Source organism: Aegilops tauschii, chromosome 3, assembly GCF_002575655.3.
Source record: "Aegilops tauschii subsp. strangulata cultivar AL8/78 chromosome 3, Aet v6.0, whole genome shotgun sequence".
Lineage (NCBI taxonomy): Eukaryota > Viridiplantae > Streptophyta > Magnoliopsida > Poales > Poaceae > Aegilops > Aegilops tauschii.
The window spans coordinates 608,739,249-608,757,875 of NC_053037.3; the positions used below are offsets into that span (position 1 = coordinate 608,739,249).

The 18,627-nt window shown below is 43.4% G+C and overlaps 1 protein-coding gene across 1 annotated transcript; it reads right to left on the reverse strand.

The window, feature by feature from the left end:
- Positions 1-2,481: 2,481 nt before the first annotated feature.
- On the reverse strand, positions 2,482-11,627 carry LOC109768581 (phosphatidylserine decarboxylase proenzyme 2). The gene is made up of 21 exons (XM_020327332.4): positions 11,069-11,627; positions 10,901-10,980; positions 9,753-9,777; positions 9,588-9,647; positions 9,359-9,427; positions 8,900-8,995; positions 8,757-8,807; positions 8,090-8,173; positions 7,893-7,984; positions 7,628-7,783; positions 7,419-7,503; positions 7,169-7,280; positions 6,538-6,638; positions 5,819-5,866; positions 5,042-5,188; positions 4,295-4,390; positions 4,128-4,202; positions 3,922-4,014; positions 3,132-3,218; positions 2,998-3,048; positions 2,482-2,881 (listed from the first exon to the last, which is right to left on the reverse strand). Exons 1-21 carry the CDS (start codon positions 11,300-11,302, stop codon positions 2,738-2,740), a joined length of 1,986 nt encoding a protein of 661 aa, XP_020182921.1. The 5' UTR covers positions 11,303-11,627; the 3' UTR covers positions 2,482-2,737.
- Between the last annotated feature and the right edge of the window lie 7,000 nt (positions 11,628-18,627).

The following is an 18,627-nucleotide window of genomic DNA, read 5'->3' on the forward strand; positions in this document are numbered from 1 at the left end:
AGAAAAAATTCCCAAGGAAAACTAGGCATAAGTAACAAGCAAGACTTCTCCAAGATAAACATTACAGTGCTCCCTCCAAAGAGGAAATACCCAAACCGAGAGAAAAGAGTTTGAGTTACATAATTAAACACACCAAGACAAGTGTTGCCAAGGAGCGATGGTTTCAGCAGATTTGACGACATACCACTTGTTGACATCTAATACACTCTAGAATTCTCTATTTAGTTGAGCCTTTATCTGGTTATTGGTTATTTTAATGCATTGTGTCAAAATTGTTGAAATTTATGGATCCTATGGACAAGGATAAATGTAAACACACCCCAATATGTTAAGCGGCATAAAATAATTTGTGGAATATTGTGATAGATTTGGTTTGTTAATATTTAGGGTGAAATCTATTTAATAGAAGTTTTTTTTAGAAATCGCATGACATAGTTGATAACCAAAACATATTTTTACAAAAAATGTAGTATCCACTAGTATCGTATTACCATAATTATAAATATTATAATTGTGTGAAAAATATATAACCTCAACATACATGGATGTGATTGCATTAATGATCCCTTAGCTATGCCTCAAAAAGATAATATACATAAAAAAGCATTAGTTAAAATATATTTATTTAGTGATAAGATGACTAACGACCAAGTAAAAATGTTGAGTATAAAACAATTAACAACAAGTCAAGAACGATGAAGTTAAAGTCAACAATCAACCATTTCTATCAAAAAATATTTTTACTTGTTTGTGTAGTCTTCACTTTCGATAAATGAAGAAGTATCAGCGACAACGGTTGAACTTGTCACTACAATAGTAGGTTGACACACTGTCAGTGGTAGCACCGGCGGAAGAGACAATAGTGGACGAAATGGATGTGATAGGTTCAAAATCCAAACCTCGGATGTTATTTATATATAGATGGTAAGTGTATCATTCCTTAATTAAACTTGATTGTTTGTTGCACCTAAAATTTCATTCGCATTTAACTTACCACTTATGCCAAAAAACCTTAATCATTTAATCTTTTTTTATAAAGTCATTGCGCGTAGACCCTAGAAAACAAAGGTGATAGGAACAACCGCCAACAGACCCTATAAATAATAAAATTAGCAATAATCCCCGGGGATCCCTGTACACCACACCTCGGTATCATGTCGGTGTCCGCGGTTATTGCCAATACCCCATACGGAGGGAACTAAAGTACCGACATGTTTCATCTGGATCAGTCAACCATCATAGTAGAAAAAATGCATTGCGAGCCGATTAAGTGGCTTGCCATGAATGGCTAGACCGAGCCCTTGTGGATCGTCGGCCGGGACCTTACACATGTCTATCAAACTGATCCGTCGACTCCATTCAACCTGGTTGAAGAAGAGGAGCAGACCCACCTGCCCATAGCCAAACACCATGCCCTGAATCCACCGCCCTTTCGAGAACGTTGTCGCTGCCCCCGATACAGAGACGACAACTGCTATCCAAATAGCTCATGTACAAATCCATCCGGCCTCCCATGGGCAATGGAGGAAATGTCCCTAGGAAAAATGCTAAGCTAGAGGAAAAAATCCCACGCGATTTACCGCCACACCAATAGACCGAGGGGCCTAGACCCATCACCATGATGGAGCGGCGGTATACACCTCCCACAAACTCTTCATCGTCGTCACTAAGAAAGCGACGAGGTGGAGCTGGAGTTCGGGAAAACTTAATCCAATGCTACCGCCCCTGCCACGAATGTGCCCTTGCTAGAAGTATAAGCCTTAAACCTATCTACATGCCAGTACCGAAGGACCGAGGTTCCCCAGCCTCCCGCGGCCTGTTCAGCAAGCCGAGGACCTGGTCACCGGCAGACAGCGGCAAATGTTGGGGAATTGTGTTTCCTGTCACTTCTTGTTCTTGAGAGCAACATGACAAGGGAGAGAAAATCTGGCTTATCATAACTTTGTTGCCCCGACAGGTTGAGTTTGTCAGTTCCAGTCAGCCGTCAAAATAACAGGGCGACCTTCTCTACCTTCTCCGTGTTCACCCGCACACGGGTGCGATGGCAAGCATGTGTTGGTAATGCACAACCCAGCACACGGGTGCGATGGCAAGCATGTGTTGGTAATGCACAACCCAGCGACGCTCATGCTCGACAACGACAACAAGCCAAGATCAACACCAGATCAACACCACCTCTGCTCTCGGGCGCTCAAACCGAACAAACATTGACGTTAGATATCTTTTGACGTCAAAGAAGATCCTACAATCTATGCCCAGAAATTCAACAAAGAAAACATAGCAGATCTGCACATATTTGGAAATGACACCATTTAGTACTACTTGTAATGACATTAGTTAACACAAACGAAACTACTCGCTCCATATCAAAATATAAGTCGTTTCTTGTAGGCTAGTTTAGCCTACAAAAACGCCTTATATTTTGGTACGTCGGTAGTAGTTGGCAAGCCCAGCTTGCCAGCATATATGAATTAACATGAATGCTGCAGCTCAGATTTGACTAGAAAATAGATCAAATGTGATTTTTTTACAATGGTAACAAAATGGATCTTCTTACATATGATGCACAAAGCAGATCCAAGTATAAAGCTAACTACCGAAAGAACTCATGAAATAGGTCTGACATGAAAAAAAAAAGGACACTATGAGAATATACTCTACTGATCCCTGTCCAGGCAAGCTATGTCCTATAACTTTACAGTTCTGTACCGTGCTGCACTGCACTCACTAACTTCTATCATTCAATTGAACACTTCTGTAGCTCCGAAACTTTTAGCCCTCTGTTCCGTTTGGAGACGCCCAATGTTGTGCCAACCTCGACAAGAGTTTCCAGTGATCTTTCGCTGTTGGCTAGAAGATCAGCATCGAATTGTATCGCATCCTGCCAATGTAAACAACATTTTAGTTTGGGGACTTGGAGCAAGAGATAACGTATTGTTTACGAAGTTGATTATCAGCATATAAAAAAGGAAAAAAGCAGAGAGAAAGAATACAAACCTTCTCAAACACGCAGATTACCGTACTCCCTCCAAAGGAGAAATATCCAAACTAGGAGAAAGAAGATGAATTAGATAATTAACACACCAACATAAGCAGCAGAACACTGGCAAGGATCAGAGTATAAAGGAAACCTCATCTCCCTTGTGGACATAGTCGCCCTCCTTTTTCACGAATGTGATGCTTCCTACCATAGTTGCTCCTATGGCAACAAATGCCACCTGAACCATGTGTTAATAAAAAAAAGTGCATCATCGGTTTAGGCAAAGTTCAGAAAGCTACTGGATGGCTGTACTAGGTGCTAGACTGTTGCATCAAATAAGAATTGATAATTAACGAGAAGCGTATGGAAGTAAGGCCCTGCCGGGAGCACTCCAGCTCCCAGCTCCTCCAACTCCGCGGTTGGAGCCAGGCCGAACGGTCTAGCTCCAGAGTTCAGAAGGAAAAGCTGGCAACCCAGGTAGTGCAATTTTGGAGGTGCTCATCCCGAGGATCTCAGCTTAAATATGCAACGCTCAAGGCTGTTTTCAGTGCATTAAGTAATATAAAGGAAAATGGAAAGGACAGACAATTGTTAAGAAGCAATAGACATTGACGTTGGTACTTTTGACAAGCAGTGATAATCAAAATTGACAGTAGTACGATCTTGACGAATTATACTGGCGACTTCCGTAAATGTGATCCTTACAGTTGTGTGATTTAGGCACAGTTGCATGCTATTAACATCAGACATGCCTTCAGCCTTCTCCATGCCAAAGCTTTTCAGCCAGAACAGGGAAAAGAGTACAGGCCATATGAGGAGTCGCATTATATTCAGTAAGTTTGATCATGACAGGAGGCAAAATTAACTCAGATCTTCAATGGTAGGAATAGCAGTAAGCAGTTGCCTCATAGTATACAACAAAACAGGGACAAAAGACGAACCTTCCCAAACTCCGGAGTTGAGATTATTGAGATAACTCTTTTATTTTCGGTGAACACATTACAATACTTGCTGTTTACGGCAATGGGATTAACCTGTCAATAGAAAGATATAAGCGCCAGTCATTTAGTGCTGAAAAAAATAGCACAAAACACAAGTGCGTCTCTTTCCACACATGAGGAAGCATGTCAAGACGAGTATTCTTTACCGTGTACAAGCATCCAGGAATTTCCACAAATTTCTCTACAGTTCCTGACACGGGTACATGAAACCTATGGTAATCCTGAAAATTGTACATGAAACCTATGGTAATCCTGAAAAATTGCAAAATGCAGTACATGTGCATGGGTTCTTGTAATGAGATCAAAGATTTACCTGAGGTGCAAGCCGAAAAATTACCAATGATCCATTTTTAAAAGCATTATAGTGTGCATCCGCCCCTAGGAGACCCTCAATTGAAAATTTGCGACCCTGGGAACAGAAGATAGGGTACAATGAGACTTCAACCAAAGATGCCCCTTCATAGTTAAATTTACTCAATAAAACATGTCGGTACTAATCAAGTTTAGAAAAAATTACTGTGACTTCACATGCTACCCTAGAATATAAAATCATAACTTTGTGAATCCGATCAATCAACTTATCATAATTATCAGTACCAAACATGGCATACATCTGTATGGATCAAACACCACTATGATAATAGTCTCAGAAAGTTACCGATTATCGCCTTCAATTCAAAGTATGTTATGAATGTCATTTAGTAACAAAATCTATGCCTTAATAAATGCAATGCCTAATGAGTAAGGACAGACAAGGAGCATCAAACACAAGATAAAAACTAACAGAAAATGCACTATATTTTATTCCTTATGATATGCACCAATGTTGTAGGTTATTTCCAATATAATACTGTCTTCCCCTTTACCATGCAGGCATGCACCTGTCAAATCAGAATGCATTGCATGGAATGCACATACATATTCAGTGAGATTAGATCAATCAACATCGTATTTCACAAGTACTTAGCCTTATATATGGACATTAAGATACTAATATCTTGTGATTTCCTGAACTAAAAAATACTCCCCTTAAATATGTAGTAGTAAAGCAATGACTTACCTTAATCCAAAATCTTGTGCTCTCATCGACAGAACTATAGGCCATCAAACGGCAATCAGCAGCACAGGTAGCAATACTACCATCATCAATGTGTGCAATGGGCCTGGCACTGGGTTTCAATTGTCTGATGAAAAATTCATTAAATGTCTGCAGAGACAAGTATGGATTATTGTAACCTTGTAAGTACATACATATACAAGGATAATAATTACGAGATACTTTTCTCAAATATATATAGATATGAAGATAAGCATATAACAGATAAAGTGAGCCTCCTTGAGTACTTCATAAGGACAACTACACAAGGTTAAGAATGGATTAACCACAAGTCCACAACAATCCAACATCACTCAAAAATATTAGCACTTAGAACATGTTGTGAGATTTGTAACTTTTCGAGGCAATGAAAACAAAGATAAACAGGCTCCTGTAAATGCATGGGCGATGACACCGACGCACAACAAACATGTGTCAATAACTAATGAGTCATTTCAAATAGATGATGCATTCTTAGGAGATTTCGTGTTGGCTACTAATTGCTACAGAAAAGGAAAACACAACTGTTTCATGCTTCTAGTGGTTAAGCCAGAGCATCCACTATAAAGACTCGAGAAGAAAAAAAACTGATTACTCCATTCAACATACCATTAAGACATTATTAAGATACGATGCAATGAACAAACCGTACTATAAAGAGAATGTATGCACTGACATACAAAGCTAGGACAAACTAGGGGGTGACATATGTCAAGAGGAGTGGAGGCATATATTGCATACCTTAAAGCTTTCAATAGGGTCCTTAGTCTCATCCATATTAATTTGACCCTGTATTCATATGCAAAAGATATCAAGGATGTCAACAGTGGTTTTATGAAACAAAGCCATAAACATTTTAAATGGAAGTGGACGGTTCAGAAATAGGTAATTCCCGACCAGCTTATAGAAAAAATATAGATTCAAGAACCTTGAGTAACCATTATAAAGGTGATGGGTTGAAGACCCTACTTTGAATTACTCACTCCGTCCCATAATGTAAGACGTTTTTTAACACTACACTAGAGTCAAAAAACGTCTTACATTATGGGACGGAGGGAGTACAAGATGACATGCTTAAAACGAGCTTTCTATTCAAAGCGCGGTCTATGTATTTCCCTACTCACCATTTGAAGGCAAGTGGTCCAAAAGAATAACCATTATGCTATACGAGATGCTGCAGAAGTTTCATAAAACAACACTATTTTAGGCAAGTTATTGCATTCAACATTTTCCATGTTTATCATTGTGGAGGACCATTGATCCAAATTTCTTATGTTGCCTAAAAATGAGAAGTGAAAACTATTGGTTGCTACAACCGAAGTTCCTCCAGTGCTAAAAAAAAGTGATCCAGCATATATATAATGTTACTTGCGGCCTTAAATCGTATGCCATGGAAATAAAATGGAGAAAATGTATAAAGATTATATCCCACAGAGTACAGAAAAATAAACATTCCATACCGCAAATAACTCGAGGAACTTTGGAATATCTTTGGCAGATTCTGGCGAATTCATCTTCTTTCCTTGCTTCTCAGATAGGTTCTTCAAGATATCTTTGACACCTGCATATGGACAGTCCCAATTAAACAGGTAGGTGTTAATGCAAAAGATTCTCGTTGGTGTCAGCATCCATCAAAAGACATAATACTAAGCCATGATAAGGACCTGCCGTGGGTAAGAAAACTTTGCTGGCATAACTGTACACTCTCAAATAGTGGCTCTCTGAGGTTGTAAAAAAGTTGTACCTAAAATCGTAACAGCAACATCGTCCTTGCATCAATTTTCTTGTACAAACATGGTTTCTTAATGGCTCGAAAATTGAGTTATGTGTTGTCACCAGCATACACACAAGGGTATTTTAATTGGTGGTCAGAAGAACATTTAGTTCCAAGCTCACGTTGTCTCCAAGTGAACATTTATTGGGAACTCATTGTTATTCTAACTAGTAAGATCCACAAAACAAGATTCTTGAAATAATAATAATAGAAGTACAAACTTCGGCTGTTGCTTGTCTAAGACAGTGGGGACCATTAAAATATATTTTAATCTGTATAATATTCATTCTTAAGATGATGTTTATTGTTCAGCATACCTGAATCAATGAGAGTTAGCCCTACTTTTGACTGATATAAAGCCCTCATGGACAACACTATCTTTCCATCTATTGCTTCTTCAACTAGCCTCTTTGTTCGCCGATCGAAAACCTAAATCATCGCCTTGAGTTAAAGAATGAAAAGAGCAATGCAAATATGCAACTGAAATATATATACAATATCAAATAAGAGGTGGCACTTCGCACACCAATAAGAATATGACAAGTCAATATAACTAATGAAACATACCAGAATATGCGAGGCAGTAGAGCCAGAGCGCAAACCAACATCATACGAGGAAAAATTAGCCCATTCACTAAGCTTAAACATCCACCTGCACATAACAAGTATTACTATATGACTAAGTATAAATTGCCCTTGCTAAAATGAAATTTCAAGACAGAAACGTCTATGTGATAGATAGAAGACTAGAATCATCAGTACATGAAATGCCTTACCCATATGCAGCTTGCTTATCCGTTAGAAATCCCCCAGTCATAATCTGATTGCCAGTGCCCTCATCAAAGCAAAGTGTCATGTGTATCATATCATTTATTTTATCATACTTCCCCAGACTTTCACCACAGACAGGACAGTTACTGATAATTGGTTCTCTGAAATAAGGGACAGAGCATAGCAAATGATACTATTAAATGTTACAGCCAACCAATACAGTTAAACTTGGAAACAGGACTAAACATGGAAAAGGTAGCTATTAATTACTTCTCTTGCTGATCAGCTAGTAGGGCTGCTAGTTCATCCATGTCAACTATGCCATCACCATTTGTATCTGCTTGGCGGAAAAGCTCTTCAATCTAAAGTATTATAGCAACTAGTAAGATTTACTAACAACTTCAGAGAAGGGACCAGCTAAAACTAGAATGGACATAACCTCCAAGAAAATGAGAATAATGTTCAACCTTATTAACTGCTAGCCCATTACCAAAAGCTTTCATCAAGTCCGAGAATTCAGATAAGGAGAGCTTTCCATCTTCATTGTAGTCCTGCCATAACAAGAGTAATGTTGCGCTTTGTAGGGTGGAATATAATTACATTCAGAAATGAACACAATACATCCAATGTGAGACTGAGTTGTAAGGCATTTGAAAAGAATGTGGTTCTGCTCAAAGATTGGTGACTCGGAGCAACACACAATAAAGACTGAAGAAGACTGCCCTCGATAGAATGGCTAGTAGTAGCAACGGCAACACCAATAGTAAATGATGCGCAACAATAATAAGACAGCTATGAACAGACATCAATTCATTTTGTAAAACTGATGAGAATAGATACAAGGAATAGCTGACAATTGTGAAGAGCTTTCGAATGATATTTACTACTAAATCCTTAATAGATCTGATTTTGAACAACTCTGCACAGTTTATCTTGCTTCGCTATAGTTGGATGATTCTAAGTTCAGATCATATTTTCTAACCACTTTCAGTTGCAGTATTCAAACGTCAATGTCTAAAGTTACTTAAAAAGACCATATGAAACTAATGGTGTGCTCCATTGTCAAGCGACAAGATAATCAAGTATCAATCATATATGAAAAGAGAATATGATTAACCAAGACTGAAAGCATACCACTATAGCTAAGACCCGGCGTGCAAAGCTTTGTTCTGTTTCAACAGGATCCTGCAACAGAACTACAAAATTCAGTACTTGAAACCTGGAAAATTCTCTGTGAGTGCTAATAACAACACACAGGAAACAGAAAGAGCAGTTACTTCAATGTAGCAGGATACGGATATGGTTCCCATGGTGGTAGTGGACGATGATGGGTCCAACAAAGCAAGGTCCTCAACGTGTTCCTCCTCCAAGTCCTGCTAGCTAAAATATTAGTCGATAGTATTCAAAATGTCAAAACTTAAAATACCTCCAGAAAGTTGTACACATTACCAATTTATGTATTATGGTACATTAAGATCTGTTGTGCAGAAGTACTAGAAAGTTCCAGCCTAGATCTAGGAAGTAGGTAGACACGATGTGGAAATAAAGTATACATATACACAGTTGGATCAAGATATTCAACAGTGTCACTCTCTTGAATCTTTAATAAAATGCTATCATAGTCTTCTCATGAATTAAGAAAAAGAGGAAGTGTGTTTCTTCATAGGTACATGAGGACAATCAAACCAGAGATATACTATAACTAAAGACTGAGACGGCAAAAACATCAGTGTTACCTTAGTGAGCAAGTCAAAGAGATCAACTTCACAGTAACCAACCAAGGTATTCTTGGAGAACCGGTTAGTCTGCAAAGTTGGCCAAAAAACATAATGTCACTGGATTGAACTGTTGCCTTGATTTACGGTTAAAAAAATTCTTTAAAAGCTTCCAATCAGTAATTTGCTTATGCTGAAGCATACACATGTGGACTGCTCACAGCGGAAATTAACGCAGTTAGCAGCATACCTCAAAAACAGATATTCGTGCAATATGAGGTCCATTTGTTTCTATTACAACTTTCTTTTCCTGCATATTCACAGAAAATATATGTAAATCTACACAGCTCCATAGTTAATAAAGGAAACCATGTTATTACTGGATAAAGAGCAACAAAAAAGACAGATTACTCACTGAATTCCATACAGGCCTGTGAGTGCTGCACACAGTGTTTGTAGTTCAAAAACATAAGCAACGACAAGTAAGAAAAAGAGGGTAAAGGGTGTTAGATGTGTGTACAAGCGTACATGCTGTATATTCTAAAACAGAAGAAGAACAAATGAAGGCAGATTCACAAGGTGCGGCAGTTCAGCATTTTTCATATTTCGCTGTCATGGATCATCTGAATCCAGACACTTGTGAGGAAAAGAATATTCGCGAAAAGCTAGCTGCGACCAAAATGCGGTGGGGTTTCTGCCTGTCGCAGAACAGATTCCGATTCCAAGAGCAATATCCTGATTCCCAAGTCTTGTACTACTAGCACTCGCTATCATAGGAAGACCAGGAGCTTTCTGCTTGCTCCGGAACATGTGGTAGATTGATAGTAACACTTGCTAGGCACATCTATTCACGAACCATGAACGGCACGTAGGATCATGGAAGCATGTAGAGCAAGAAGGGGGGGGGGGGGGGGGGGGAGCATGGTACTGAAACAGTGTTTGTAGTTGAAAAACATCAGCAACGACAAGTAAGCAAAACAGGAAATGAAAAAGGGTGTTAGCAGTGTATCATACGAGCATACACAGGGTACTTTTGGAAACAGGAGAAATTTAAGTTAAGGCAGATTCACAAGGTGCAACAGTTGAGAATTTCCATAATTTGCTGTCTTAGATCATCTGATTTCAGACAGTTGTGATCAAGAGAAAATTCAGGAAATGGCCTGCTGCAATGGAAATAGGTTGGGTTTTTTGCCTGTCAGAGTTTTTTGTATTTTGCTGTCATAGATCTTCTCAACTCAGACACTTGTGAAAAGAATATCCAGGAAAGGGGCCCTGCTGCAACGAAAATAAGTTGGGGGTTTCGCCTGTCGCAGAACAGATTCCGATTCCAGGAGCATTATCCTGATTCTTAAGTCTTCTAGTACTAGCACTCACTGTCATAAGAAGACAGGGAGCTTATCCGCTTGCTCTGGAACGTGTGACAGACAGCAAAACATTGCTAGGCACGTCGATTCACGAACCACGAACAGCGTGGAGGTTAACGGAAGCATGGACGAGCTCGGATCCGGACAAGCATGGCCAGAAATTAATTAATACAATACTGTGGAAAACATGGTGGTGAACCTGTCGGAGGTCTCGGTGCGGTAGGTGCGCTCCCCGAGCGAGAGGCAGGCGAAGAACTTGTCCTTGAACCGCAAGTCGGCCTGCGGCATACCCCAGCCAAAATCATCAAGCAACACAAAATTGAAGCGGAACCGCCAATTGGCGGAGGGGGGAGGGGAGCGCGGGTACCTTGACTATCCGGATGCGCGCGATGCCGGCGAACTCGTCGGCGGCGACGCCCTTCCCCGACTCGCTGGCGTCCCCCGCGGCGCCGCAGCGGTCGCGGCCGCGGTGGCGCCGCAGGCGCAGGCGGCTGCGGAACCGCGAGAAGCGGGACGGCAGCGGCGGCTCGACGCCGTTGCCGTTGCCGGCGCCGGCGCCGGCGCGACCATTGTGGCGGGAGGCCGAGTGGGCGTGGCCCATCGGTCAGCGGCGGGGCGTGGGGCGTGGGGCGGGGGTGGAGTTGGTGCGGCGGCCTGGTCCGCCTGGAGCAGCAGTAGTGGGTGCCAGAGGGAGTTGGAATCGACGCCGGCCGGGCCGCCAGGCAAAAAGGCGCGGCGCTTTCGACGCGGTGGGGAGGGAGGTGGGTGGGTGGGGCCCACATGTCGGCGGCCGGCCAGGTGAGCGGGCGTGTGAGGACCGGCCGGCTTCCACGAATGGGAAGTTACGGGCAGGACCGCAGTCCGCACGAGACGAGACGAGACGGAACGGAACGGAACCGGCGCGCGTGCGGCCGACGTGTGGTCCCGGTGTACTGTCCAGCCGCATACTGCTCTTCACAAGACACAAATTATTACTCCTGCTTCTTGCCGTCGCGTCGGTCTGATGAACGAATATTTAGAGCAAGTTCCGCGACCCAAATGGACGGCGCATTTGTCCGTTTTTTGTTCCTTTGGGTCGGCCACCCAGTTTTGCATTTGGGTCGACAATGCGCCCAACGCGCCGACCCATTTCATGTTCACATTCAACTTTTAAATAAAAAAAGGCCCGCGGCCGATCATGCCAGCGGCCATGTCTCATGCCGGCATCATGCCGGCTTCAGAAAATACCACAGTTCATGTTGGCGCACTCACCAGTCGGCCGGCACACATGCCAGCACACAAGAAAATGGTGGGACTTGAGTTCGACCACGCCATCGCGGCTCCCGTCGTCATGCCGGCACACCTGCCGGCATACAAAAAAGATGGCCCTCGACGCCATAGATCACTCATCGTCAAACTTGAGCATGTCGGCCTGCATCTTCTCGAACCACGGCCTCTTTCTTGGCGACGAGGCGTTGAGATCCACCTTCATGATCTCCACCCCGGTCATCATGCTTGCAAGAGCCACTTCTTTCGTCTTTGTCTTGGCGTTGGCGGCCTCGATCTCTAGCATCTTGGCTTGCTTCTCCGCCTCGAGCTTGAACATCTTGGCTTGCTTCTCGGCGTCAAGATCAAGCCTCCTCCTTTGGATCTCCATGAAAGCATCCATTTGCTCCGGCTTGAAACGCCGACGCTCCTCCTCCCTTGAGTCCTTCTTATTCATCATGCCGTCAACGCTTGCGATCAAGGCGTTGATGGCCGCATCTCGCTTGTCCTCCTTCTTGGAGTTGGTCTTCCCCCGCAGCCGTGCCGGCTCGCCCTCCCCAACATCCTTCACGGCGCCCTTCCCCCCACGTGCCTTGAGTGCGGCATATTGTGCCTTGAACTTCTCTTCGTCTTTGATGACCCAATAGCAATGAGAGAGGTTGAAGCACTTGCCATTGTGTTGAACCTTGAATGCCTCCAAAGCTTGAAATGCCTACAAAATGTTTTCCATGCAAGCATATGGGCAAGTGATAGCAAATGAAGACGTAAAAGGATGATCTTGGCACAAAAGAGGGCGGCTTGCTTGCTATCATACCATGTCTTGCACGCCGATGCCGCTCACGGGGCGGGCCTTGACGCTCTCAAGTGTGGGGCAAAACTTGTTGCACTCTTGTTGGATCACCCTCCACCGCTTGGAAATGGAGACCCACCCGCGCGTGCTCACAAATTGGTAAGGTGGAAACTTCTTGCGCTCATGAAACTCGCGGTGCACACGAGTCCAAAAGGTCGAATGCTTTTGCTCGGTGCCCGTCTTTGGGTCTTGTCCAATGTCTCGCCAACACTCGCAAAGAAGCTTGTCCTCGGCAGCTGTGTACGCCTTCGTGCGCTTGCTCTTGCGCTTCGGCTTAGGACCGGCGGTTTGGTTGGCGAGCTCGTCCTCGAACAAAGGCTCCACTTTGATGTCGCACTCGTCCTCTTCCTCTAGCCCATAGTCCTCCGGGAACTCGTGGTCGAGGGGGAAGCCGTCCAGGTCGATGCCGACCTGATCACGCATGAAGGTCGCCTGATCGGGATCATAGCCAGCGACCGGCGTGAACGCCCCGCGGTCATCCTGGCTTTGTGTCTCGTCGGGATCGTAGCCAGCGCCCGGCGCACCACCCTCGAAGATGAGGTTTTGCATGTAGTCCTCGTCGACGGCGGACGGCATTTCCTCAAACAGGTTACGGGCGTCCAGGAGCCCGCCGGCCGGCGTCTGTCGCGCGCGTTTCCTCGTGCCGCCGGACGACGAGCCACCGCTTTCCCGGAGGGGGCGACGGCGCTGGACGAGGCGAGGGAGGTGAGGCCGGCAGCGGCGCCGAGGTCGAGGTCGATGGCGTCCTCCATGGCTGGTTGGGGGGTGGGGGCGCGCGCTGGCGGGAGCGTTTTTGGGGAAAATAGGGGGAATGTTGGTGGCTGCCACCGACCGGCGGGCCCGGGAAGAGGAGTAGGCGCGCGCGCGTCCGTCTCGTGTCCGCGCCGACGCAAATCCGGCTCAAAATTAGGCCTGGAATGGGTCGTCCGCGGACAAAAACGGACGCGCGTCCATTTGGGTCGGCGCGTTGGGCCGCCACTTTTGTCCGCGCCGACCCAAACGGACGCGGGCGGACGAAATGGGTCACCCCATTGGAGTTGCTCTTATTATTCATCGCAATTGCTAAATCAAAAATAAATTCAGTATCTGTCAATTCTATGCAGATCTTGCACCAAGCGAACGATGTGGATGATGTAACCGGGGGTGATGTTATTGATGAAGGCGAGACGCGCAGTCGATGGGCATGGGTTGGAAGGGTTTTGTGGATAGGGGTGGGGGAGGGGGGTTGCGTCGGACCGTCGGGGGGCCAAGAGTGGTGTGGGATGGAGGCAGCTTACGACAATCAACGGCCCTATAAAGAATTCCAAGCAACCGATAGTTTCATTTTTCTACTTGTGTTTCTTTATTTTAAAATATATATTACATGTTAGTTGTCATAGGTCCAAGTATTTGATTAGGTTTTCTATAAAAATACCAACGTCGAAGCTGCAAGGTCAATTTTATTAATCCGTTGTGAAATCTATGTTAGCGCTAAATATTTATTGAGCAGCGTAGATTTGTTTTCTTTTGTGAACACAGTTACTTAAGATGAAATAATACTTCCTTCATTCATAAATATGGATATTTCAATATGGAGTACACACGGACTGAAATGAGCGTACAAGCACAAAAATGTGTCTACATACAATTGATTAAAAAAATAGGACATTTTATACTCCCTTCATCCCAAAATAAATTACTTGACTTTGTACTAACTTTGTAGCACGAGGGAGTTTTTTTTTTGGTGAAAAGCACAAGGGAGTATATGTTACATTCACTTCAATCCCTTGACCAAAGTGAAAGCAAAACTTACCACAAATGTTCGATCAACTTTGTTTTGTGGCTAGGGTTTCTGCCTCCCACCGCTGTCGCAGGTTCGCCTCCTCTCCGGTGGCCCTAGGGCCATGGGGGCGAGGTGGATCTCGGCAAGGGCCGGCGGGAGGGCTCCGTTTTTAGTCGTTTCTTTCAGTTTTGCTAAGGTTTGTGTCCTGCTCAGGAAGACGAGACGACGGCGGCTCCCTGAAGATGGAATAAAGGTCTCCCCGCCTAGCCCCCGTTCCGGCGGTGCGTCTAGCACCGTTGGTGGGCGTGTGGAGGTATGTCTCCGGCGGATCTATCTTTGGTGGATTTGCTCGGATCTCGTCGTTGTCCTACGGGACCTTAGCACGACGACTTCTCGACTGTCTACTACAACAAGTTGTGCCCAACTCCGGCTATGGAGGGGCGATGACAGCGGCGCGCCTTCGGCTCACTTCAGTGCTGGTAATCGTCGTTAGGTGGTCTACGGATCTAGATGTAATTTTTATTATTTCTGATATTCGTTGTACTGCCATGATTGAAGATGAATAGATCGGAAATTTTCTAAAAAAAAAAAAAAGGGGTTGGTTTCGCCTTCACATGGAGTAGTCTTGCTGTCTTGGTCCACGGTACCCGTCATGGACGGACGACCCTGTGCGTGTCTTCCGCGGATTTCTGGAAGCGGCCTTTGCTGATTGTTGAAGCCACGCGGTACCGCAAGTAGGGTGTAGCTTAGGCAAACATCAGCGAAAGGAGACGACGGTTTTTGCAGCTTCCAGGCTTCTTGTTCTCCGATCTCGCTTTCTCGCCTTTCCCACTTGACTCTGTCTGCTCTTTACAGGTTTTCTTTTTCTCTGCTTCGATCCATGGTTCTTTCCAGGCTGAGAGCAACACAGAGGATCGGATCAGAGCTTGCATATTCTATCTCCATATCCAATATGGTGCCCACCCATATCATCCTAGCTAGTACTGTAGTGCATTTTTTTCTTCGTGTGGTGGCAAGACTGAGTTATATTTGTATCCTTGTTTTATAGAGTATAGTACTACTGTGTGGCTAAAACTGACTTAGCCTATATTTCGGTAAAAAAAATGATCCGCTCAATTTTGGGTTTCGATTCTGACTTGGCCTAGGCGTGGGCATGGAAGTTTTTCTTTTTGTTTGAGATATGGACGAATGGAAGTTACCCAGCGGCAGACCGGATGGGACGAACCGAAACTGGCGCGCGCGTGCGACCGCGGAATGGTTCTGGCGTACCGTTTAACAGTGGACTAGTCCTGCTGTCCCGGCCCGCATCACTCACCCTTCCGTGGGTTCTTGGAAGGGGCCTTGCTGCCGCAAAAAGTTACTTTGGAACCCGGGTGCATTGGAGCCCTATTTTTTGAACTGTGCCAAAATGTTATTTTTGAAGTTTCAAAAATTTCTGAAAACAAATCAACATGTTTATATGAATGTATATCACACATGTGTAAATTTTGATGCTGAAATAAGTAACCATGTGAGTTACACAAAAATGACAAAATCGTGATTTTGGAAAGATGAACAGTGCATGCATTACTCACCTTTTGGAAATCACCATTTTGTCATTTTTGTATAGGTCACATATTTACTTATTTCATCACCAAACTTTACAAATGTGTAATATACATCCATATGATCACGTAGATTTTTTTTCAGAATTTTCTGAAACCTTAAGTATGATTTTCGAAGTATTTAAAATAAGGTCCTCCAATACACCCGGGTTTCAAAAATCCACTCTTATATCAGGCAACACCGGTGAAAGAAGACTATATATGATATGATTGCAACTTTCCGATTTCTTGTATCGGGCATTTTCCGTCCGCCCCACTTGACTTTGTCTACTCTTTACAAGATCTTTTGTTGTTGCTTTTCTTTTCATGGATGTCTCTTTCCAGGCCGATGGTATGGACCAACAACATAGTAGAGGACCAGAACTTGCTTATTCTAGCTGCTCATCCAGTCACGTCAATATCCAACATGCTGCCCACCCACACCATCCTACCTAGTGGTACCTTGTGTATCCTCGTGCCAACTGGTGGTAAAAAAGAGTCACTAAAAAAATCAATGTTCGAAGTTTTGAGCTTTGATTTTGTTTTTTTAGTGAGAGCTCCTCGGATGTTATTTTTGGCTGACAATTTGCAAGAAGCTCGAACATTTGATAAGGTTTGATGTCTCAAATTTTGATAATTTTTTATATTTTGTTTGATTTTTTCATTCTTTTCCCCCAAATTTGTGTAGTACACCCAAGAGTAGTGGCTATTTTCCGATATGTATCCTTGTCTCCTACTGTAAGTAAGTGTCCCTTAGCTATGCGCTTGTAGCATTAGGCTCCTCGCAAAAGGGAAACGAAATGCATCTTTATACACTGGAAACAAAATAGCCCAAAACTTAATTCAAACTGTTTGGGCTTGAAAATCGGCCAGGTTGCTAAAGGGACAAAAATGCAACAGTCTCTTGCTTAAGCTTCATATATTGCAAAGGCCTTTGACACCGTCACTTCACTATTTTTGCTTAAAGCACTAAAAAGAGTTGGTTTTGGCCCATATTGGTGGTCTTGGATTGCTATGTTTTTCATGACTACATATACTAAAATTCTTTTAAATAGCATACAAGGGAAAAGCTTTTGGCATGGTCGCAATATTAGGCAAGGCCATGCCGTATCGCCCATGCTCTTTATTATTGTGATAGATACTCTATGCAAGCTCTTTGCCAAGGCTGAAGAATGCGAGATTCTTAACACCTTCAGCAATAGGCACTCCTTTCCTCATTGTATGGAAATTTATGCAGATTATGTTATTATTTTCCCCAAGGCTAAATCACTAGGATGTCATGGCGACCAAGTTTCTGCTAGACATCTGTGGTATCTCGTCGAGGGTTACAGTGCAACTTCATCAAGAGTTCTCTCTTGCAGATTATATGCGGGGACGATCTATCGGGGATTTTGGAAATATGCCCAGGTCTCAAAGCTATTCAGAGTTTGATTGACAAGTTGTGGGATAGGTTGGGCCCTTGGCATACTGGATTTCTTTACTAGAGTGGTCGATTAATCTTGGTCCAAGCGGTTTTGTCAGCAACTCCAATTTTCACCTCATGTCCCTTGATCCCTCACCATGGGTATTGAGAGCCATTGGAAAAATCCGTCGAGCTTTTCTATGGAAGGGTACCAAGGAGGCTAATGGCGGGCACTGCCCAGTAAACTAGAAGCACGTTCGTCGTCCGAAGGAGAGTGGAGGAATGGGCATACTGGATCTTGAAATTGTGAATTCGACGCTTCGGTTGCGCTGGGCCTGAAAGGTGCATGTTTCTCACAACCAGGCTTGACACATTCCGCTAGATCCTTTGAATACAAGCAAGAGGCACATGTTTAACGTGCTGCAAGGGTCGGGCTTCGGAATGGCGAGAGACGGTTTTTTGGTCTTACATATGGATACAAGGCGAAGGACCTTGCGTCGGACATTCTGGCTGCTTTCTCCGGTCGTCTGGGAGCGCGAGAACTATGTCTCACATTTAGCGAGACGTAGCGATCTCTTGCTGAAGCATTTGGTGTGGTCAAGCCAGCCCACTAGCGACTTGTTTTTGAAAAGATAGAGTAAAAAGGGGAGCGAGACCGAGATTGAACCTGGGACCTCCAGGTTGTTTTGTCACACTAGTCACCGAGAAAACATCAAGTTTGTGTTAAACTTCTTTGGCGCAACCTACTAGAAGGAACAGAGCTAGTTTTGCACAGGTTCTCTGTTTTTTTCTTTTCTTTCACCATTTTCTTCTATGTTATTCGGTCTTCTTTTTTCTTTTCTTTTTATGTTCTTTTTCTTCTCGATTTTGTATTTTAAAATACTTTTCATTTTTTCTCCGGTTTTTGTTTTTGTTATTTTTTAATTCTTTCTATATTTGTTAATTTGGTTTTATTTTTCATTATTTTCTTTTCATTCTATTTTTTAATATGCAACAGAATTTTTCTAACACAAGTTTAACATTTTTGCAATACAAGTTAATATTTTTTAGTACATGTTCAACATTTTTCCAGACACATTTTAAA